This window comes from Ambystoma mexicanum, chromosome 11 (genome assembly GCF_040938575.1).
Source record: "Ambystoma mexicanum isolate Mex_15411 chromosome 11, UKY_AmexF1_1, whole genome shotgun sequence".
NCBI lineage: Eukaryota > Metazoa > Chordata > Amphibia > Caudata > Ambystomatidae > Ambystoma > Ambystoma mexicanum.
This window is the reverse complement of record NC_090934.1, coordinates 643,130,305-643,155,367: the sequence shown is the minus strand read 5'-3', so window position 1 is coordinate 643,155,367 and position 25,063 is coordinate 643,130,305. Positions and strand designations below refer to the sequence as shown.

The following is a 25,063-nucleotide window of genomic DNA, read 5'->3' as shown; positions in this document are numbered from 1 at the left end:
CTGCTGCCTGATTATATGTTCCTCTCACTCAGCCTCGTTCGGCCAGCCCCGTCCCTTCAACCTCCTCATCCCAGTTGATTGGAGATGTTTAGTTAAAGAGACATTTTCTTTTTCTTCCTGGTAATGTCATTACACATATATTTCTCTTCAGTGAAGTCTCAGCACTTGACACCACTTTGGATATTAGATAGTCCCATCTATGCCATCATGTACCATGGTTTAGGGAGTTCCTCAAAGGAGCGGGAGTCATTGTCCCATAAGGGGGAGTCTCTTCCAGTGAGCTCCCACTTGCCTCTAGCCTTAGGGAGGTTATTGCGTAGTGGGCTCAGCTCCCTAGCCTCATAAAGGCGGGATCCTCCTTGGGGAAAAGGGACAAATTCCCTTGATTTGTCACACTTCTCTCACAGCCATCATCTACTTCAGTTTCTGCTCTGTTCCTGGTGTTACCACCTCCTTCTTGTCTCGAGTCTTAAATTTAGATCTGATCTCTTCCTCATAGTCTTCTCCTACTACCACAAACAACAACTGCAGTGTTCTATCCCCTTTTAGTGCTAAGTTGTACTTCTGGCTCTATCTTGCCACCATCTCCTCTGTCTCCTCTTCCTCTAATGCTGTTGTAACCACTTCGTCTGGGGTTCTCCAACAACCCCATCCTCCTTGTAATCACCTACTCCTGGGTCTCCCCTGTGACAACCACATACATACATCCAATCTTGGTGTAATAACTTCCTCTTGGGTTCCTCCTGATACTACCACTTCCTTCCCCCACTCCCTGATGGGGAAAGGAAGTAACAACATCTTCATGGGTCCATCCAACTACTACCACGTATTCTCCCCAGCTTCTGCACTGGTTGTAATCACCTCCTTAATTTCTCCACTGCCACCACATCTTCCACCCTTCCAATCCCTAAAGCCTGAAGCCTTTGGTGCTTTCACAAATAGCATGCTTCTAGCCTTCTGCTCCTGCCACTAACAGTTAGCAACTGAAGCCATTTGATTTTACAAGGGGTTCCCTCCTCCACTAGTCTGGGCCAAAACATTAGGGTTTGCACCTGTGAACATCAATGGAATGAGGGCTGTGATTGGCTTCTACCCCTGGCCTCAGCTGAGGCTGAGGAAAGCTCAGGATTTTGGTTTGGCCCAAAACTATAAACAGCTGGTCTACTATTTTGATGTTATATCTGTGGTTCAGCATGTGAGTAATTTGCTGTATATCAGATGTTTAAGTTTTCAGTATGGAGTATTGAGCATTGGTAGGGTGCATGCGTGGAGCAGAGTACTTTTACTTGGTGGAATTTTAAGGGACAATTGCCATGGAACCTCCACTTCCATGTTGACTGTACATGTGCTTGAAATGCCACAGGTTCACACACTGCATATGCAGAATCGCTGCTTTCATGAGGAATGCCACCGACTTTCAGAGAAAGTATTCCTTCTGTACCAGTTGAAGCATTAAACATTATGCTGGCCTCACTGCCCCCTGCAATCACAGTGACAGGCCCTGCCTTAAAGCAACGAAAACAACCTCACCAGTAGGGAGTTGGGTCTTGCCTGGCTCCGCTTTATGCTTTATCACTTGTGAGGAGCAGCCCTACTATTCGTGTGAAGTGTACATTGATGTTCTGACTCAATGGTTCCCGAGCTTTTTTGCCCTGATGGGTCAAAGGTGGGTTAGAAGCAGGCACGTTTCTATGTCTCCTGCCAAGTGCTAACAACCAGGCCAAGGTGTTCAGAGGATTCTCGCCATACAACCCCTGCATCCAAACACCCACTGGCTTAAGGTGGCACCTGGCCCCTTCACTCATTGCCATGGAAGATCTTACTGCGTCACAGTACATACAACTTAACTTGGCAGGCATCCGTTTTCTTTCCTTCCTTATCTATACCCGAACACTTTGGAATGTGCCTCCTTAACTCATTATCAATCAGTTGACTTGCATCATGGCACCACGTTTATTGTTGAATCATTTTCACTGTCATGATTGTAATGAGATGTTAATCAGCTAGACAGCCAGATTAGACTATGGAAGAAAAGTCTCTTGGCGTTCCAAAACATAATGTACCTTTTGGAAACCTTCCACACATTAATTTCCAACTGCCTATGTACTTGACAAGAATCACTCCCAACGTTATACAACAATGCTACCCACGCAGAACAATCACATTTGCAATGCTTCCATTGTTACACCTTTACAACAATTGCAGTTGTTATTAAGAAATACAAGTTTTCTAAAAATGTCTTCACAAAACCTAGAGTGCAAAGATCAGAGACGATCTTTTTTAAATGTTCAGATTACAATATGCATCAGTTGTATGAGAAAAGGCACTATCATTGTTGAACCTGGTAAGATCAACTTTCCATTTTTGATGGGTAGAATATCCGAAAAAAAACATGTTACTAAATGAGGTATGCCATGGACACATTTGTTGTGTAAGCGGAAGCTCGCTAAGAGTGATTAATTTGTTATATGTCAATGTGATATGCAATACAACTAATTTGCAATACTCCTTGCTTCAATATTGTACTTTTGCAAACACTTCCTTGGGAGTCTGTGAATCTGGTGCTTAATTCATTATTTCCAATGTCTTCAAGAAGACACAAGAAACACAAATGCTAATCATGCTTTTGAAACAAAGTGAACATCCCTCTTCTCATTAAACTGCATACAGTTACCAGTTCACTTGATGCATTCTCCTCGGAAGGAGAGACAGATGTAGGTACAAGTTGAAATGGCTCAATTCTGCTGGATTCAGCTGCATTTCTGGGTAGATTTACATGGTTGGATATATCCGCACAATGGATCCATTGGATCCAGGGATGTTTCGAATTGCTGCATCAGCACTTCTAGACTGCACAACACCTACATGAGCCGTTATGATTTATGAATCTTGAAAGCTACTATGGCACGGTCTGTTTTGCACTAAGCACGAAGCACGATGCCACAAGTTAGTTGTGCATACAGTGTGCTGACGTTTTAATTTCAGAATTACGGGGCAAGAAGTGTCCAGCAATTCTTGTCATTATTATGTTTTTAATGTTTAGACCCAGATGGTGCCAGAGAGGCGCGGAGCATTGTCGATCCCTATTCACTCCCTATTTAAAGCTATGGGTTGCACAATAATGACATCTACTCTTGGCCTCCTAATGAATGTGAATAAAGACCACTCACCTGCCTCGGATGCATTGTGCACATCATACTAAGGAAAACAGGGTTTCCTAGCAGATGCGAGAACATGCCTTTGACTTCTATGCATGGCTAGCCTATTTCAACGATGAATGATAATCCAACACAGAGACATCATGTGCCAAGGTTCTTTGGTCATCCCCCTCTTAGTCCCTGCACACTTTTCTGTTTCTTCCTAAAAAAAAAGCCTTTGATGAAATCGCTTGCAATGTTGATACTACTGCAAGATCATTGGGTGTGTTAATCACTTCTGGCATCAACCCTTCCCATGTAAATTGTAAAACACAACAAGCATTGTCAAAGCCAACCGTTTGGGCTTTTGTGTAGGAATGGGAAAGCCACTTGCCAGGCACAGCCATAGGGGTATTGGGGTTTTGGGCAGGGACGTGCAGGAACTGTGTGACAATGGCCATATAGATTAGCATGTGATCTTGTGCAGAAGGGCTGTGGCCAACCAGTTTGGGCTGGACTGCCCCTTTTGGGGGTGGGGCCAAACCTGATTTGCATATGGTCTTTCCCCTTTCTGGTGTGGCTAAGCAGGCAAAGAACGATGGTCTGGGTGGTTGTCCAAAGCAATTGCCAGAAGTTTAAGATTCATTCTAAACCTTCCAGCCAGCAACTCTTTGTTTTGTTTAGAGATTAGCATGGCCATGGGCAGTCAATGGGTGGGCAAATTACCAAACTACACCTAGAAGCTGTGTGTTCCTCCTCATATTCCATTTCACCCTATTTGTACTATATTGCAATAGTTTCGGCTTGTAGGTGTCACAAGCAACACCATATAGCCCAAACTAAAAAGGACATTAACACCGTCTTTATACCTAACTCCTCTTTGAAATGTCAGCAGAATGCTGCATTTCGATTGGGTAAATATAGCAGCAACATCCTATCTCTCTGTAGTATTTCTACATTCACTTTGAGAGCCCTTAGAAACCTGCTCAGTTTGGTTCTACAGGACAAGGTAAATATCTTTGACCTCCTCCCCACAATGATAGGTAGAGAAAGTGGTAAGATCATCACTCATGAATTGGCTCAGCCACCATGGATATAATTTGGTGGTCAACACAGGTCACAACTGCGACCCCTTTGGTCTCCCTTGCTACCACTAATATCACTAAAATATATATATATATATATATATATATATATATATATATATATATATATATATATATGTATGTGTGTACTTTGTTTTTCAGATACAGAAGCGAAGCTCCTGTTCTGTGGCCAGTGCCATGTGGCCCTTTGCTTCTGGAGTGGCTGGCTTTCTTGTTCAGGCCTCTTAAAAAAACAGGAGGTTCCACAAGCACAACACTTTGAGCAGTGTCCCTAAATAAGAATAGGAATAACAAATAATTTGTCTTTCTGGAATTCTATACAATAATTCCTAGAGTCTTTAAAGGTCTATTTCAGGCACATTTCAGAGGGTGAGTCACTGATTTAGTCTGTTCTTAAACACCTCAAATTCACAATGCAAATAAAAACTTCCAAAAGGCATTTAGAGTAGAATAAGCATCCATTTCAAACGATGTATTTTGCTTTTCTCAAGTTGCAGTTATAGCATTTCTTTTTCTGCCATTGTCTCTGTTAAGATCTTCAAACGGAACAACATCCAAGGAACGCACCCTATGACATACCATGAGACATGTATTTATTTATTTATATATTTGTAAAGCGCCTGGCCGCCCGGAGGCATCGCGGCGCTGTTTCAAGAATTTGACTTAGTTACAATAGGTGGGGTGATACATATGTTATACATTGCTTACAGCCAGTGTTATGTGCATTACAGGTTGTCATCCAGCTATTGTGGCAGATTACACGAACAGCCGGGTTTTTATTGCTTTTCTGAAGACTGTGTGGGAACATCTTGAGAGATAGCCACAATAGAAGGACACTATAGACTGAACACACAGACAGACCAAGACAAAATCACTTAGATGACTCATCCACAGCATCCCGGCTCCCCCGTACCACACCAAAAGTTCAAGCAGACATATTCACATAGATGGTAGGGTAAGAGGAGACCAATACCCCTGCTCCCAGACCCAAGGAGGAGAATAGAGACTTCAACCTCACTATACATAGTTCATTAGAAAAAAACAGGGAATGTGTCGTGCCAAAACTGATGTTTTTGTCGACGTAGGACTCTCCCTCCCTTTGCGGGACTCTCGATTCTAGCTGTGTTTGAGGACTGTACTGAAATATTCAATTGTTTCTCAAATCCAGCAAAGGTGCTATACTCAATTATGTGGGCCTCTCCCACATTATACAGGACTCTCAAGTCTAGTTGTTTTCGAACCAGGCAGGATTTCCGAAATCCAGGAATACTGTGATTAGCTGCAAAGCATATAACCCACTAACCAAAAAAAAAAGCTCAAAACTCTCTACATGCTTATCTCACTCAAAAACGAACACAACCACCTCTCGCACCACAAGCACAACACATAAACCGCACCAACTGCACACGAGGACTGACATCGCTCCGATACTCACACCAAAAGCTCAGCACATGGTGTATACCGAGCTGAAGCTGCCAACAGAACAGCACTCCTCTCACTATCCTACTCCCTCTTCACCCTACTAACTGATCCCACCTTCTCATTTGCAGATCCGCCAGAGCGCTTGGGGACCAACTCCGTTAGTGACGGTGCGCGGTACAAATATCTTTAACATTTAACATTAAAAGACATTCCATCTCGGTGTCCTCGGTCACTTGAAAAAATCCTTGTGCCTGAAAGCTTGTGTGCTGTGTAGAAATGTTTTACCATAGCACATAAAGTGGCCCTTGATGTCATTGTGCCAAAATTAATGCGTTGTTGTAATGTGTATAGCTTCCCTAACTCCTTGGCATGCTGTTGTTCAGACTGTTTGCATGTTTGAGGTAACGAGTGCCCAGAGTACGGGATGCTGTGTGAGTGTGCTGCTTTCCCTGTGCTGCTCTAAATTCTTTAATACACAGTTATGAACCCACCCAATGGTATGCATTTTCCAACCTATGAAGCCTGAAAAGTAGAGCCACGCAGGCTTGACATGTGGTCAATTTTGCACCAGACCTGCAGATGAACTGGCCTGCTGTCGAATCTCAGTTACCAGTTTAATGGTATCCACTACAGAGTGTAATTTGCTTTCCGACTTTGAGAACATTCAGACACGAAATTGCTCATTTTACTATAGCCATTAATTTAGCCATACCATGGTCAGGTAGCTCAGTGGGTTGAGCGCTCCCGGCTGTGATGTGTGTGTAATCTGCAGGTCGCAGGTTCAAATCCCAGCAAGGCCAACTCAGCCTTTCATTCTTCTGAGGTCGATAAATAAGTACCAACACAGGTTGGGTGATATTGTATTTATATTTGTTTTATTTAAAGCGCTGACGGATATAACATATAATTTGGCCTTGGATGTCTGCTTGCATTCACAGTAACATGAGCCTATGCACACTAGTATTAATGATACATATGGTTATCAATTCATGGATGAAATGTATATCACATTACTGTGATATCGTAACCATTTTCTTTCGTGGTGTACTTGGGAACCTATGTGATGGAACTTCCTGATTTGTCAAGGGGTGAAAGGTCGTGTTCCATTGCTTCCCATGATGTCACTTTGGACAGGATCAAACTACAACACTTCCTGTGATGTTATCAGTGGTCAAGGGTCGTATGATATCACTTCCACTAGCCCTGGCATTTTTGTGAAATGACGTCCCTGTCAGCCACTAAATCTGGCTCCTTCTCTGCGCTGTCTAGCTCAGCAATCTGAAAGAACCTATACAATGGATGTTGCACGTTCTCTGTGGTTGCAAATGAGGTGCAGCAGGAAAGACAGCATCTAGCTCTTCCTCGCTATCTACCAGGAAGTTGCCTTCTGCTGAAGATGAAAACAGACACAATATTCCACAGCTTCACCAACGGTTTCATACTTCAACCCTTTGCTACGTGGAAGTGAACGCCTAATATCTGCCAGTGACAGCTCATCTTCCTCCAGACAAGAAAAGGCTATGGCATCATGATCCAGTTCGTTTCTCTCCGATTTCATATTTCATAAAACGTTTTAAAAAATCCTCCTCCTCGCGCTTTTGGCAACCAGAGAGATTCTCAAACGGCTTTATTGTTTGAAGATTCTCATGGGCTCTAGATGCAGCAGCTGCTTCTGAGGAGAACTACGATTCTCAACCACTTTCTCAGCACCCAGCAGAACACGCCAACCTCTTGCCGAAGAAGAGCAGGATTTCCTAACCACTTTTCCTGCTTTTCTCCTTGAAGATAGTGCCGATGTTATCCACAACACCAGGGCCACACTGCTGCAGTGTCGTTGCATCACACAGCAACACTGATGGCAGTGCTGGACCATCTTCTGACCAAACGACGACGTGGCTGAACAAGGCACAGGTAAAGAGATCCCAATCTTGATGGTTAATTGCATCTGTAGAAATCTTCCAACTGAAAGGTAAACACTCAATTAGCCGGGCCTACACTTCACCGAGCCCATCACCCCCCGCCCCCTCCTCCACCCCTTTACACATCCTGCTGAATGCCTCTGCACCTGGCACATTTGCGGATTTCTTTTTAAAAAGTATCGTCCAATCTTCTGCCTCTGGTACAACATAGTGAACTTTCTCAGCCCTGGGAAGTAAAACACATCATAGTTGTTACGTACACCATGTTTGCAAGCAGGCATGCAGTGCATGTGGACGTGCCCAGTGTTAGTGGCTACTGGACAGTGCATCTTTGTGGCAGAAATAAACTCGATTGTGAACAAACATCTTGTTGTCTTCAATGTCGATTATTATATGGCAATGCACTTCTGTTCCTCCACCTTTGATGTCTGCACAGTGGACCGGGTGCACAATGCGAAGAAAATCATCGGGATTCCATGTCGACACAAAACCAGCACACGGTTATTTAATACGTTTTATTTAGGGCCTTCGAATACTAAAACCACGCGAGAAGCGTGTGAATTGTTTAAGTCGTTCAGCAAATATGTATTTGATTCGTATGTCTATATTTATTCATCGAGGGCGTGGAGTTGGCATCAGACACCCCTACATACTAAGTATTCGTTACTCTGGGTTGTCAAGTAAGCAGGTGCCGTGCAATAACCGGATGGTGATGGGAGTTGGAAAATAACTCCAACCAGTGACAAACAGAGGACAGAACATGTACCTGCTGATAGGTATGTACTGATATTAAGTTTTGACCAAGGAAACCATTCGGATGTGTGGAAGTATACAAGTTTTCGGAGACACCAGGCTACCTTGTTAATATGAAACAGTGCGGCATACACGATTTACCATAATGAGTAAAGTGTCTAAAGGTGGGGGTCGAGGGTAGAGGGGGGAGAGAAAACAGGGAATAAGGAGATCAAAAACAAGTGAGGGGGACTGGCTGACGAGGATGTCCCAAAAAGGCAAGACCCTATAATCCATATTAAAAAGTTCCTAGTAATGTATACACCCACTGCAGAATCTGCCTGTCTCCTCACAGAGGTGTGTGTAGCGGGGGTTTCAATGGAGTTTCAATCTGGAGAAAGTGAAATGAGGCAAACATGAAGTAAACGCATTGGCAGGAAGTCGACAGTGTTAATGGTGTTGCCGATAGCGCCAATCACCATATGCTAGGCAGGGGTGCAAACCCAAAGACATGATGTGTTATTAAATCTCATAAAATCATGAAATAACCAGTGAGGATTTAAAAGAAGAAACCTCTGAGCCTCCAAAGCCTTACACACATTAACATTTCTGCAAGACTTTTGCTGGCCAGAAATGGCTCTCATACAATATGTTCTTTCTCGTCTACGTTTTTGCTCTGATCACATATATTGGTTCTTTTCATAAGTGGAATTGTTCCATGGTGTATTAGTGAAATACGAGTTCTATGCATTTGTGAATACAGTCCAGCAAATACAAATACATGTTCTTGTGCAGTATTGAGCTCCTCCCATCTTCTCTTTTACTTTTGCATGTATATTACAATTGGTTTAAACTGTTGTGAAACACGGAGTCGGTTAAGTGCAGCACATCTTTCTTTAACCCATTAAACATTTTACTTAGGTTTCAAAACATGAATGCCTGGGGTGCAGTTTATCATGTTTGTGCATTTTGCCCTTGCACAGAATACGGACATATATCACACTGGGACCTTAGCACAGTGCACGTTCTGCTATCTCATTAGAACTAACCAGATCCTTTAGATCACGGTGAGGCCAATGCCAAACACGTTTAATCACAGAACACAGCATTATGGAATCCACGATCGATTATATAAAGTGTCATTGGGACACTGTGTCATGTCGGAATACCACAATCACACTTTTGCTTTAAATTGCAACACTTAAAGTGTGGGGTTTGCGAAGTGTTTGCGGTCTGAACACGTGATCATAGTGGTGCTTCAGATGGGTTTGTTTTGGGTGGCAAGTTACCCATCCTTGCAATGGGGAAAATACAGTTTTCTTTTTTTTGTTCACTTGAGGGTGTATATAATGCTAGTTGTATTCTAAAGATAAAACAGTTTTATTTGAGCAATGCTGACAAGTTACCATAACAAAATGCAAAGCTCCAGTCAAACAATATCAGACATGACAGGCATTGTATTCATTTAAGTGCAGAGGAAGTGAAGGGTGGGCGACTTCACACAATGAAACCTGAGTCAAATGGTGGACTATTAAGGCTTGAGGCCTTTTTCAGTGAAGGATTCAGTGGGTGCATTAGGCGGACTTGCTGAGTGCTACAGAGGAAAAGCAAAGCCCTCCTTGCTCACTAGCTGTGAGTTGCCAGCAGTCCTTCGCAGCATCCTTCTATGCTGCATTGTCAGATGTGGAACCATGGTGAATAGCAAATGACATTCGTCCATCCAATTCATAGAGGTTTCCAGCCACATGGGTAAAGAGAATTCAGAGTTCATGTTATTTCTACTCTGCATTAGGAGATGGTCAACACAGGAATGAATGCTGTTGCGTGACACGCCTGACACTTATTGGCAGGGGGTGGTGTGCACTATTAACAGAAGGAGCAGTAATGTGCCCCATGCGTCTGGTTACACACTGGTTCTGCATAAGACTTTCCAAAAATGTGTAATGAAATGCAGCTTTTTTGTTTTGAAAGATACTTAGGGAACACATTTCCTTTGTGTGATCTGCCAAAAGCCCCCACTAGGGTGTAGCCCCATGCGTATTGGAGTTCAATAACTCGCTTTTAACGTATTCATTTGTAAAGTTATTTTTCTGTTGAAGTTTTAAACTTCATTCCAATAGTCTGGCTGTTGTGCATGCTATGCAGACTACATAAACATGAAGACACAATGAACTGTACAATGCATGTGTCATGTTTCCTCAAACAAAAACAAAAAAGGTCATGCACTTAAATAGTTATAACATAGTAATTAAGAAGTCTCATGGTGATTGCAATTAAGATTACAAAGGTGCCTGTTCTTGTAACACACATCTGAGAATGATTTGATAGCATACACGGAAGAGGTGTCTGTTGTGTTTACCACGTTACCTCTTCGTCCTCCCAATCTATCAGGTCCCAATCATAGGTAAGTACTGCTCTCCTCCTTTTCCAGAACTCAAGGAAGACTGTAGCTGCAATGGAAAATGTGGACTTTAGTTATTAATGTTAAATTAAGTTGTATGATTTGAAATCGTTAATCAATTATATAGCTTTGAGATTCCCGCTCTCAATTGTCCATTCATCAACACATCACATAAACGCATAACATGGTTTCCTGCATGCTATGACCTCAGGTATAGCCCTCCATTAACTGCGTTACAAACAAGCATTGGCAATCCCAACAGTTTTGGCTTCTGGGTAGGCACAGGAGATGCATTTACCATCCACTGCCGAAATGTTACTACCTGACCATCAGATGGCGAAAGCTGGAAACTGGTTAACAATAACTGACACACCTTTACTTTGAACACTTGTCAACCTCACAGAGAGATGCAAACACCCCAGGATTTAACATTATTTTGGTGAGCAACTATCTGGGCAGAGAGCGAGTTATTTTGTGTACATTCTGGGCCCTAAGGGGGGTTGTTTGGTTTTCGACTGTAATGTGTCCCTTTTAAAGCAGTGTGGAGTTAATCATTCGAATCTGCCCCGTGTTTGATCTCACTTAGTTTTGTGACATGGAACAAATGTCTAGCACAACGGTTAAATGAGAATGGCAAGGTGCCCATTAAAGGAGCAGGTAACATGAGTACTTAATTTAATGTATGCATATGCACAAGCAGGGATGTCATTTATGGGTCACCAGTGGTCGCACTTGCGACCCCTGAGGTTTCCCCATGCTACCCCCGTTGTCTCCCTTGCTACCCCTAGAACATTTTTAAAGAATCTTGTTTTCTGTTGTACAAATTGAAGCTCCTGGGCTGTGGCCAATGCCATGTGCATCTTTGTTTCTAGAGTGGCTGGCATTCTTGTTCAGGCTGCTTAAACAGGGGGTTCCACTAGTTTAACACTCTGAGCAGTGAACTTAAATAAGTACGAATAGGAATAACAAATAATTTGTCTTTCTGAAATTCTATAAAATAATTGCTAGACTCATTATAGTTTTATTTCAGGCACACTTCAGGGGGTGAGTCACTGATTTAGTCTGTTCTTAAACACCTCTAATTCACAATGCAGACAAAATCTTCCAAAAAGTATTTAGAGTAGAATACGCATCCATTTCGGACCATGTATTTTGCTTTGCGCAAGTTGCAGCTATAGCATGTTTTCTTCTGCTGATACATATGGTGATCCATTCTTGTATGACATATATATCACGGTACAGTGATATTATAACCATATTTTACATAGTGTACTTCGAAACAATGCTATGTGATGCCACTGTTTTGTCAAGGGGTAAACGGTTGTGTTCCATCGCTTCCTGTGATGTCACTTTGGGGCAGGGTCAAATGACATCACTTCCTGTGATGTCATCAGAGGTCGAGGGCCATGTTATGTCACTTCCGCTACCCATGACATTTTGGTGAAATGATGTCCCTGTGCACAAGGCACAGCTATTGGACTTGTCAATAATTGCTGCTAACAGGACTTCAGCGTAAGGAACAGATATAAATAAGGCAGTTTAATATAATTTTGGTTAATATATTTCTATTTTAACAGCAGGAGATTCACAGCAGTACTTAGTACTTAGTAGTTAGTTTGTGTTTGGGGCATGGTGGGGTATGTAGTGGGTGGGAATGCCATAGAGATGTGCATTGCCATGGGCAGACAATGGATGGGTAAACAACCAAACAACACCCATGGGTTGCATGTCCGTCCTCGCATGTCATGTCCCTCTTACTGTACTCCAATGAAAGAGTTTGGCCTTAAACAGGGCTCTTTATTGCCACCTTATATTCAAAACTCAAATGTACAGTTTTTGGCAATTCTACTTGTATTCTAGACCTCTTACATTGCCTCAAGCAGAACAATAAAAACGAAAATGAAAGCAGCCGGAAGAGGACACCCTTAATTACAGAAGAGGTTTCAAAGATAACATATTAGCTCATTTAGGGTGCAAGTAGCACCCGGGATATAAAGCTTTTCTTTGAGTGCAAATGCATTTGTTCTTCCAGAAAATTACAGTTTGTGTATTTGTAAGGTGAGAGTGATTCACAAAAGGTATGCAGGACAAATGTACTCACAGATGCCAGAGCGCAAACACGACTAATGTTTGCTATAATGTAATAAGGAGAATGTATTACAAATTCTGCATGGTTTTGATGACTGTCTCAAAATAAATTTGACAAGTCATGCAATGTGTACTGCATGATGAATGAGCATGTCCACATGACAGGCTCTGGGTACATCACATACCGCCTGATAAACCCAAAAAAGAATACCAATGTATGTATAATTACAAAAAGCCGAAGTGATGATTGACTTGTGAGTTAAATAACAAAATGTAAAGCACTTTACCTGAAAATAATTCTAAAAGGGCTCCAAAATGCGAAGAATAACATAACAAAACATGTTGTTGGTTGGCAGAATCAATCTGCATATCAAAGAGTTGATTGTGAACGATGTGGTGGAATGCCCTTCGGAGATAGAAGGGATAATGGTTCCAAAGAGAAGGGTAGCAAATACAGTTTAAATGTTGGAGGAGGATAATTTTGTTAGATGAACATTTAAGATTGCAGCATTGGAGAAGTTTAGCAGAAGTACTTCACAAAATCACTGCACAGTCACCTTTCAAAGGAAACACACATTGGCAAAGCCAACAGTTGTGTCTTTTGCTGCTGTTCCTTGCATTTAGAATTTATAGGCACCATGTTATGTTATGTTATTTAAACTTGTAGAGTGTGCGGTCGCCCAAAGGCATCATGGTGCTAGAGAGGAGAGCTGCTCACAAAGGGGAGGGCCAGAGAGAATGGAGAGCTAGAACAAAATGGTCTTAAGAAACCAAGATGGTTGGAAGCACTTCTTAGTGCCAGTGGAAGATTGTTCCAGAGTCTAGCCGCAGCGATAGAGAAAGCTCTACCGCCGAACCTTTCAAGGTTGAACCTTGAAACAGCAAGGAGATTAGTGGTAGAGGAGCATAAATCACATTCATGGGTATAACGAGTGAATTGTGATTGTAGAAACTCAGCCCCTTGGCCGTTGACCGCCCGGTGGACAATACACAGTGACTTAAAATGGATGTGCTGGCGTGCAGTCAACAAAGTAATGGAGAGATGTGGGCACCATAAGGAGTGCCAGTACCTAGCCTGGCTGCCAAATTCTGCATGCACTGAAGCCACTGTATTAGGCCAATCGGCTGCGACAGATATAAAGAGTTGCAATAGTCGTATTGCGAGAGGACTAGTGCAGCCGCCACGGGAGGGCGAATGGCTTCTGTTATCATGGGTAAAACCCTCTTAAGGACCCTGATCTGATGGTGGGCAGCTTGGCACACAGCAGTCACTTGGTTGGATATAGAAAGGGAGGCATAGAGAATGCAGCCCACGTTTTCCACTTTACTGACTGGCTGGGAAGAGGACCCAGAGAGGTGGGCCAGAAAGCTGAGGTCCACAGTGAGGAGTCCGGAGGACAACCCACCACCAATACCTCAGTTTTATCACCATTAAGTTTGAGCCAATTCTGGTCCATCCAGTCACCGACGGCTCTGTCATGAAGGCAAAACGACACCTCAGCCTGAGCTTGATCTAATCGGATCAGGATTTGGGTGTCGTAAGCATAAGAGTAGCCGTTTAAGCCGATGAGGCAGACCAGCACCCATATATAGATATTGAACAAAATTGGGGAAAGTGAGGATCCCTGTGGGACACGGCAGGTGAGGGGGCATGAGGAAGAAAGAAAGGGGGGCATAGCAAGGGTTTGTGTACGGTCTGAGAGAAAAGAAGTGAACCACACAAGGACCTGGCCAGATATCCCGATCTGAGCCAAGCGTGAAAGCAGAATGGGGTGATCAACCGTGTCAAACGGGCTGACAGATCCAACAAAATCAAAGCCTCAATTCCACCCGCATCAACTAACCTGGACATGTCGTCTTGTACAGACACCAGCAAACTTTCAGTACCTCTCCCTGGCATAAAGCCAACCTGAGCAGGGTTAAAGATTTTAGAAGATTCCAGAAAAGAGGACAGGAGGGGAGTGATAAGAGATTTCAAAAGTTTGGAGAGGAAAGGGAGCAGAGAGATAGGGCGGAAATTGGTGGGGACCGTGGGATCACGTGTGGGCTTCATAAGAAGGGGAATAACCCTCTCAGATTTCAGCTCCAAAGGGACCAGACCTGACTGGCAAGAGACATTGATAGCCGAAGTAATATCTGCTAGTAGGTCTGGTGCGATCTTCTTCATAATAGTGGTGGGAATAGCATCCTGAGACGAGTATGATTTATTTTTTAAGATAGCCGTTAGGACCTCTGCCTCAGTAAAAAGTGGGAAATTGAATGGATACTGGTATGCAAGAGAAGGAGAAGTGCCATTGACGAAGAGCAAGAGAAAACTGTGGGAGGGTAAGAGAAAAAGCAAGGGTGTAAAAGGAAGGATGAAAGAAAAAATAAGGAATGCAAGCAAAGGGGAGAGTTGGAGAAGATAGAATCAGGGTTCAAGATGGGATATTTTTAAGGGTGACAGAGTGGAAGGGAGAGTAAGAGCGCAAGGAGGAAGAGTGTGAAGAGAGAGAGTGATAGTGCATGGTGAAAGAGTGACAGCACAAGGAGAGACAGAGATGCAGAACAGATTGAGAAATAGAGAGAGTGACAGCACACAGAGAGAGAGTGTGTGACAGCACATAGAGAGATCACACAGAGAAAGTCACAGTACATGTAGCAAGAGAGTGACAGCAGAAATAGTGACAGTGCAGACAGAGAAAGTGATAGAGCGGAGAGAGACAGTATGAAAGCGCATGGAGAGAGAGAGAGAGTGAGAGAGAGAGTAGCAGTGCATGAAGAGAGAGAGTTCTGCCGCATCTCTCATACTATACACTGAATGGCTGGTGACTCCATGGGCCAAATTCACAGAAGCATTTTATAATGGCAAAACCCCTCTCAAAAGAGCTCTGTGAATCAGCGCCTATATATTTGCATTTCAAATAAAGGAAATGGGACTGAGGAAAGGCCAATGCAACATAATGGCATCCTGGGAGCTTTTGTGCTCGAAGGAATAGGCGCTCCGCTGCCTGTTATTGGTCTCATTCTACTGCTCATAAGCCCATCCCAGCGTGAAGCGCACATAAAGTCATGGGCAAAGTCAACAGAGTAGTTCAGCAGTTCTGCAGAGGCCTGTGGATTCTTGGTTTGGACATTGGGGGTCATTCCAAGTATGGCGGTAGGGGGTTAACGGCACCGGTAAGGATGCCGGTGCCGTTAACCCCCTATCGCCGCATTCCAAGGTCCCTTAGCGGGTCCCACTAGAACCGGCTGGTTTTACCAGCCGCCCATAACAGGACCCGTTAAGGGAACATGGAGCTAATAACAGGCCTGCAATTTGCAGCCCTATGGGGGCTCATATGGGAATGGGGAATCGTTTTCGAAATGCGGACTTACCGGGTCCGCGTAGGTCGGAATGTCCCAGTAAGTCCCCATTCCGACTACCCAGACCCAGACCCAAGTTTGGAGGCAGCCATGGTGCTAACAGCACCATGGCTCCTCCAAACTCAAAATGACCCCCATTGTTTTTCGCGCCCATTCTATTCTGCCTGTGTATCAATCAGCTGTTATAATAATAATACTAATTTAGACTCACAACAACCGTACACTTCAGGAGTATGACCCCAATTGAACCCCACTAGTTGTATTCCTTCTTTACAATCACTTCTAACAATGGATAGGGAAGTTATGGTGTGTTAAAGATTTTAAAGGCACGGTACACTCCAGACCAGGACTCTTTCTACTGGCCGGGATGCAGCACACAAAACACTTTGATTTTATTTATAACAAATTCAGTCTGAGAAGTCACCCAACCCGTCTCACACCCCCCTTTACAAACACCACGGGTCGCAATGGACCATGAACCAGGCCGGTGTGTGTACAATATTTATTTATTTTTACATTCCAATGAAAATCACACACATTTAATATAGGGCAGAAATCACCAGTGTGGTGATATTCACACTGTAAATTGATAGAATACACTTAGCTTGACCTGGTTACATAAGATATACAGTGCACAATGGATTAAGGCAAGATTACTTTTCAGGTGGTATTTTCCGATCGCACCACAGTTAATATGTCCCCCTGCAACACTCCCTCAAACCCCTGTTAACCAAATTTTGTGTGGGAAGAAAGGAGTAGCAAGGAGTCAGGTATACTAGGCAACAAACAGAATGAAAATCCGACCTTCCACCTCTGAATGGGAGGCAAAATCAGATTGAAAACCCTTGAAATTGAAGAAAATAGCACTCAGAATTACTAAATACTTGTTTAACATGTGTGGTTGAATGAATAAGGCAAAAATGAGTAAGGCAGTATCAAAGAAGTCAGAAAACCAGCAAACTAGAAGGCAATGTACTAGCAATAGGCGTACAGTTCAGAGAATCAACTTTGGAAGGAAAAGATCTTGCATTTGATTCTCTTCAAAGTTTAAAATAGCAAAACGGTTTGGAATTTGGGCGAAACAGGCAAAATCGTAATGTGGTTTTGATGCTAAGGTACGCAGACACCTCACAAGTAGGATATGAAAGTGAAAGAGTAACTCTAAATGGATGACAGGATGGTATTCTTAAAGGGGAAGGAAAGATCGTTTTTTAAAATGAAAGCAGTTGCACAGGGAAAATCGGTTTGAAAAGGAAATGAAAAGGTTTACTGAGACTATATTTTAGTGGCTAGAAAAGAGGAACGCCATACGCAAAACAGGTTACTTTGTAACTGCAACCCCTTCACGCTGTGTGTTTCGTTAGATGGGAATTTAATTAATGTATTCCAAATAGTGCTAAGGACATATAAAACAGACTGAAATGATTGAGAAGGAACAGCGCTAACACATGGAGATCACTAAAGATTTTCCTAAGGACAGGGTGCACAGAGGATTCTGATTTTGCTAGGGAAGTTATAGGATCTCTATGGGATTGTACCTAATACACAGTAACAATTCAAGGGATGCAGTTTATGGTTACTGGGAAAGGGAACTACTCACAACAAGAACTTGAATGGGGTAGCTTGGACAGCGGACCAGGTTTCTGGACAACGAGGTAAGATCTGGTCACTGTGCAGCGGCGGGCTCTCCTGGATAGCAAGGTGCATCATCTGGGCAAGCAGGTAGCAGCTCAAAAGCCGGTCTGGTCACAGGATACTCCCAAAAAGTGTACCACAGCTTTTCCCCCTTTCTCCCTGAATTATTGGGATTGTAATAGGGTTTTAATTCTGGAACAGAGGTTCAGCCTGGGTAGAGTCAGCTAGCTCTGGCCTGGCTTCTGGAATCTGGAATCTTGCAGGGTGAATATGGAATGTCTGGATCTCTGGATGCGCGGGAGCTGGAAAAGTCAGAAGAGAGTACAGAGCTCCCTATGTCTCCCCCTTATATAAGGAGCATGACCTCAGAGGATTTTACTATGGGGGCACACTCAAGCTGGACCCACCTCTTAAAATCGGATAGGTCAGCTGTGGATGTCATTGCCTCCCTGTCAGCCGGTTGGACTCAGGGATATGACACCCGTTTTATGGTGTGTGCTTTATGGTGTACATGGCAATCCCACAGTTACTTTTGCCAAAATCAGTTATGACACAAAATACACCTTTTTACAATTGTTACGCTTTTGAAAATCGCATAGGCAGATTCCATATTTTACAAAATATATACCATGCAAACTCCCAAAATGGTGCAATGCTGTTTAGTCATTCTGGCAATCTTTCACCATTTCCATGGAAAACTTTTCACCTAAAATTCTACAATTATATATATGTTGACATAGTATCAAGGGACACATTTTCATTAATTTTCAAAGCTGTACCATGTATGTTTTCCCCAGAAATGACATTTTCCTGGCGTTTGCGTCCCCAACATGCTAGGAAAACCCACGTCGTCTCATTTTAATGGCGCAAACATGACATTTAAACAGTCATAATTTCACATAATATGTCTTTTGATTACTGAAATAAATGACATGATGTGAACAGTCTCTGAAACCAAAAGGGCTGGCTTTGTTTTCCAAATATGGGCATTCCTTCCAATCCCCAGCCAAATGTCAGGATCTGGTCAGCTTAGCCCAGTGTTGCCATATATTCACCCTTGACGTCCTTCAGTTTGAGTTGAGGGGAGGTGTCACCAGGAATTCACACCTGTGTGCCATGGCAGTCCATTGGGAACAAGCCATAAGAAATTTACAAATGGATGATTCCATAGTAATAAGAACAGCGGACAAACGAGGCAATGTAGTAGTCCTAAACTCAGAAGACTACACCAGAGAAGCTCTATGTCAATTAAGAAACAATGAAAACTATCAAAAACTTTCAAAAGAATCATATAAGAATTATAAAATCGAATATGACAAAAAACTAAACAACTGGTTTGAAGCACGGTTCATTTCTTGGAATGATAAAATATATTTAACAAAGGATTTTCCAACAACACCTATCATTCATTTCATTCCTAAACGACATAAATCTGCTACCCGACTACCTGGCAGGCCAATAGTTGCATCTATTGTCTCCCTTTTGGAAAATACTTCCAAATACCTGGACAGATTCTTGTTTCAGTTTGTAGAGACCTTATCATCGTATATGTCATGATGCCTACCCCCGGAGCACCAGGCCAGGCCCAGCACCCCCGGGAGCAGGCATCACGCCCCCTGGGTAAAAGCCCAGCGGCCCTTTATAGGGGCTCTTTGGACTCTGTCCTGGCGCCGTTGGCTACAGGCTCATGTTGGACATCAGTCCTGGCGCCATAGGCGCCAGGCTCATAAAGGGAAGTGTTTGGTGCACTTACCTGAAGCAGACCATGCTGCACACTCACCTGATGCAGACCATGCTGCATGAACAACCAAGCCAAATGAGGCTTAGGAGGGACTATTTTTCTGAAGGAACTATTTTGTTACTTGGGTGGGGCTGTGGAAGAATACTCACCTGGAACTTCTTCCAAGGCTATTTAAGCCACACCCGGACAGCCACACGTGCTTCGCGTTGTTCTGCATCCCAGCAGCTGAACGCTCACCGTGTCTGCTCCTGCACCTGGACTCCAGCCACGCCCGCCTCGAACCTGGAACACCTGTAAGGGAATAAGAGAAGAGAAAGGTGAAAAACAAGAACTATTTCAACCTTCTTACCTGCATCCGGAATCTTCACGCCAGCATTCCTGAAGGAAGACTTCCATTTAAAAGCACTGCGTTGCTCGCTGCAGCGCCGCGCTTCACTCACCTGTTACCGAGACGCCGCCCGGCTCCATCGCCGCTCTCAGTGCCAGTCGCCACATCTCTGCACCGCACCTAAGGGAGAGAAGAAGAGACAAAAGGTGAGCCAGGGAACACAAGAGGAGAGCCGGATTTTCAGCCATATTACTTACCGGCTATTCTTGGTGAGCCATTCCACATCTCGGGTCGGCGCCACATCTCTGGCAGGTACCGCACCCCGGCCCCAATGGGGAAAGGACAAAAGACATTAGTGGGGAATTATAAAGACATTTAGAGGGGTCGCCCTCATCACTGACTCACTGGATTTTACCCCGGCAATTTAACCCTTCAATGCATCGCCTTTGTTCTGCACCTGAAATAAAGGACAGAAAAATACAACATAAAAGGAGGCTCACACTTGAACTTTTGCATCTTCCTACTTACGGCGTATCGCTCAGTAAAGTCAAGTGGATTTGCCAGCGCCATTCAGAAAACCAGTGAAGTAACTGGATGAACGCGAGCCCCTGCATCAGAAGCAGGATGGAGAGTTCATCCTTCCAAACCATAAGGTGAGCTTAAACCGGGGGTTTTGGAGGAAGTCAGAGGAGAACGAAGGGGCAAAGGGGGGAGCAAGCACATTATTCAGCAGACAGTTAATCCCCTTTCTCATCTGCAGAAGGATATTCCTACGGGCCAGACAAGCAGGATTTGGGGGTCCTGTTCAATCGGTGGTCCGAATTCTGCGCATCACGCTTGAAGAGGCCACAGCAACCCAGACCACACCAGCGCCTCCGTGGGAGCCAGGTGAGCGTTACAGTATACAAGAGACACAACAGACTTTTTGATGCAGATAGATCAAATACCATGGAAATCCAGCTATCTACTGATTACATTAGATGTTGTTTCATTATATACATGTATTGGACATGATGAAGGAATGGAAGCCACAAAAAAGATTCTTATCTACAAGATCTCTAAGCTATAGAGAACATTCTCTAATGCTACTTGAAATGTTAACATTCTGTCTAACACACAATTCTTTCATGTTTGATGGGCAATGCTACACCCAGATATGTGGCACAGCGATGGGCACAGCGGTAGCTCCCACATTCACAAATCTATTCATGGGAGCATGGGAGGAGAAGCTATTTGCTGAAGAGATAATGGAAATGTATACCAACAAAGTTATCCTTTGGCGTCGATATATATTGACGATTTATTCATCTTATGGGAAGGTTTAGAGACAGAGTGGAAAGACTTCTCCCAAATCATCAATACTTGCAGTGGAAGTCTAAAATTTACAGAACATCACAGTTAAATTGAAGTAATTTTTCTGGACATCATGGTGAAAATTGCAGATAACAAAATAACAACCAATGTATACAGGAAACCAACAAGTACAAACACAGTTCTACATGCAAAAAGTGCCCATCCAACGACTTTAAAGAACAGTATACCATATGGAGAGTTCGTTCATATGAAAATAAATTGTAGCGAGACTCCACCTTTTATACAAAATGCCAAAATGACAGCAAGTAGATTTCAAGCTCGAGGTTATAAAAGATCTTTCATCAACCGAGTTTACAATGAGTGCAACAAACAGACCAGGCAAGACCTTCTAACCAAAATAACAACGAAAAATGCGGAAACAAAGGTGAAACATACTAGTAAAGAACAAATTATCAGATTCATTACAACTTTTAACAACGTGGCCAAGGAGATCAAGAAAATATTGGCTAAACACTGGTATATCCTGAGGAAAGACAAAGACATCAGCTCAGTGATTAACGTTAATCCAAGTGTTACGTTTAGGAAAGCCAAGTCCCTACAATGCAAAATCTCTCCTAGTATGTTTCAATCCAAACCAAAAGAAAATTGGCTTCAAGAAAAACCAGTAGGATTTCAGAGATGCATTAAATATAAAGCATGCAAATTTGGACAAAATACAAAACAATATAATAACCCACGAACAGGGCAACATGTTAAAGTCATGAAAACTATATGCTGCAGTACGAAATTTGTAATCTATGTAATCACCTGCAGCTGCAATCTCTGGTATATCGGAAGCACAAAGTTGGAAGTTAAGATCAGAATCTTGCAGCATCTTAGAGCAATTAAGAACTTGGATCCAACCTATCCTTTAGCAAAACATTTCTCTGACATACATGGAGGAGACATTCAGTCCCTCAAGTTCTTCGGCATAGACCATGTACAGCGACATGCAAGGGGAGGAAACAGAGAGCGCAAATTGTGTCAACTGGAAAGTCGATATATAATTGACTATAACACCAAGTCCCCTGGGGGACACAACAAAGACGAAGAATTATATAAATTCATTGGGGAATGATATAATTAAAACAATGTCTCAGAGAAATCCTAAAGTTCCTAATTGGATGTTGGAAAAAGAAAATAGAAGTTATGATTGATCCAGCATAAATGAGATAAGAACTTTGTGTGATTTTTTCTATGCGTGAAAGTTTTAACGTTTGTTCAATTGTGTTTAATACAGTTTTAATCACATTCTCACATGTGCACATTTAGATATCCGGGTTTTTAGCACATCTTTTTTAATATATCTTTTACTGACAACATGCTGGTTTCATCATTGAATCACTGAGCAAAAATAAATGGAAAGACAAACAAAATTATGTACAGCATAGCAAAACATTAGAATCTAAATACGCATGCTAGCCCTAATTCATAGTTATTATATGAAATAGCTATATAGTCTATATTGGATCTAAATAAGGAAATAGATAATATTAAGGCAAATATCAAAAGTGACCAAACAATACATGAGCGCAACTGATTGTACTGTTGTAATTTTTAAAGGCACTAGGCACTTTATCAAAAAAGAAGGCACTGCGCCGTAAAGCTGATATTGCACAATGGCACCAGGCACTTTATTTCTTAATGTATTGATATTGAATTGCATATGAATTTAGCTTACTTAGTATAGGTCATAATTAAAATAGCCATCAAACAGCACACTTTGCCAAATATCTAAGATCACTTGATCTTTATTACCACCAGATCCAATATATGAAAATTCAAGCAAGGAAATACACATCCATTGTGTGTTTTATTGATAAATGTTAGCACTTTATATTCAAGCAATTTTTGCACATAATAAATCAATTGTCTTTCCCTGTTGCCTCCTTTCTTCACTCTCGTTCCTAAGCATATGCACTTTTTGCAAATAAACAAATATATATTTTTTTAAAAATATATTTTTGCTTTTTTTTAAAATATATAATCTCTCATCATGTTTAGGAAATAGTTAGTGAGTATACACTCACCAAATATGTCCGCCAGTAGAAGGCAAACAACATTGGTTAAAGCACAAGTCTATTGTTTTAAAAAAATACAGGAAAGAGGTTGAAGCTAAAGAGGAAATGAAATAAAATACATTGCAAACATGGTGTCAGTTACAATCCGACGAAGCCCAGTTTGGGGTGAAACGCCTTATTGTGTTTTTTCACGGGTGTGCTTGAATGTCCACACCAAAAGAATAAAGGACGTTTTTTCAAATGAATGACTGCGCGGCGTACCTTTTTTGAAAAGAGAGATGGAGGAGTGCCGCTGTGAACTGCTGTTTTACAGTTCGGTTTTTGCTTTGGAGATATACATATATATATATATATATATATAGCAAACCCCCATCACATTTCTATGCAAGCACAGGGGCTTAGTTTAACATTTCATTATTTTAAAGTCATTTTCTTGCTTGGCAAAGCACCATTTTACATGTGGGGTAATATTCTTGGAGGTCACTTTTACAAATGTGGTTCTTTCTCGCGTCTATATTCTGAACATTATTATAGCCCTAGTCAATTTCTAATGCACAGAAATCTGCCCAACACAAGGGTTCTCTGAAACTAACATCAAGCAAAAGGTCAGAGAGAGCTTTTGTGAGGAGTTTGGACTGTGTTAGATTGTTGGAAAAGTAAACCATGTGCTGTGTGGCCTGGAGTACATTCCTCTGCTATTTCAAAGATGTTCCTTGACACATAATGCCTTTCAGGGAGGACTGCACTCCTTTGCTGGTGTGTAGCCTGAAGATAAATGGACATGAATGTGTCTTCCTGGAACCAACTTTGTCACGTTGAAAAATAATGGAAATGGCATCAGTGCAAAGCCATTTTAAATGCAGAACATTTCCTTTACTTTAGTTGGAAGTTTTTAAGCTGGCAGCATAGCAGTGCTGCACTGGGCTGCTTTTGAATTCTTCTTTTTGATGCAAATGAAGAAAATAACTTGCAGCGATTCTCGGAGTGTTCTACGTTTACGTTGATGCAAGGCAATAGTGCTCATCAGAGCCAGCACAGCCATTCTGCTGGTAACTGTTGAAGTGCAGTTTGGTGATGTGGGGGAGTTCTGCTGGGCTGGTAAATGTACCCCACAGGTGTTAGAAGAGCTGACTGAAGAGGGGTCGGAGATAGATGATGACATTTTTTTAAAATACTCCTCCAGTATTCAGAAGCACCGGCACAGGCTCAAATTCATCCATTACCTCTTATGTCTCTAACCCAGCTCCAGCGCAACACCAACGACTTGCCATAAGGATTAAGAAAATAGTTAAATTGGTGATTGGATCTACAAACCCTATTTTATTAAAACTAAATTAGGTGCTGAGTTCTCCATTGTCATTATTTGAGAATCTGCACTGTGACTCTCAAGCACATGCGTCCTCCTTAGATTTAATATGGGGCAAAGTTTAGGTACAATTAAAGCGGAAAATGGTCAAATGTCTAGTAACAATGTATTTGTGGAGGTGGAGAAAGGTGTATTGACTTTGAAAGAAATGATGAATACAAATGCTAACCCCACCCCTACAACAAAAAATGTGATCTTAGTGGAGCCGACCAAAGATATGATGAGGGTTGGGGATCTCTCGGCCTGTAAAATGCATGGAAAAAAAGAAATGTAAACAATTGAAGAAAACTAAGAATGAAAAACAAGTGTTGAAAACCTTTTTTAAATCTGTGTTCAAATCCTATTCAAAATGATCAAGTGCTTAAACCTGTGGGACCTCGGTTAGCCAGGTTTACGGGCATAGTTTAGCATGCAAATTAGAGGCTCTTCTGAGCGTAATGACTGACTTCATAGACAATTTGTCCTCCAC

The 25,063-nt window shown here is 42.4% G+C and overlaps 1 protein-coding gene across 1 annotated transcript in view; it reads right to left on the bottom strand.

Moving 5' to 3' along the window:
• ANO3 (anoctamin 3) overlaps window positions 1–25,063 on the bottom strand; it is a 2,087,603-nt gene that overhangs the window by 523,882 nt on the left and 1,538,658 nt on the right. The window contains exon 14 of the mRNA XM_069623502.1: window positions 10,684–10,766. Within this exon, the coding sequence (XP_069479603.1) occupies window positions 10,684–10,766 (83 nt within the window). The remainder of the gene's footprint in view (window positions 1–10,683; window positions 10,767–25,063) is intronic.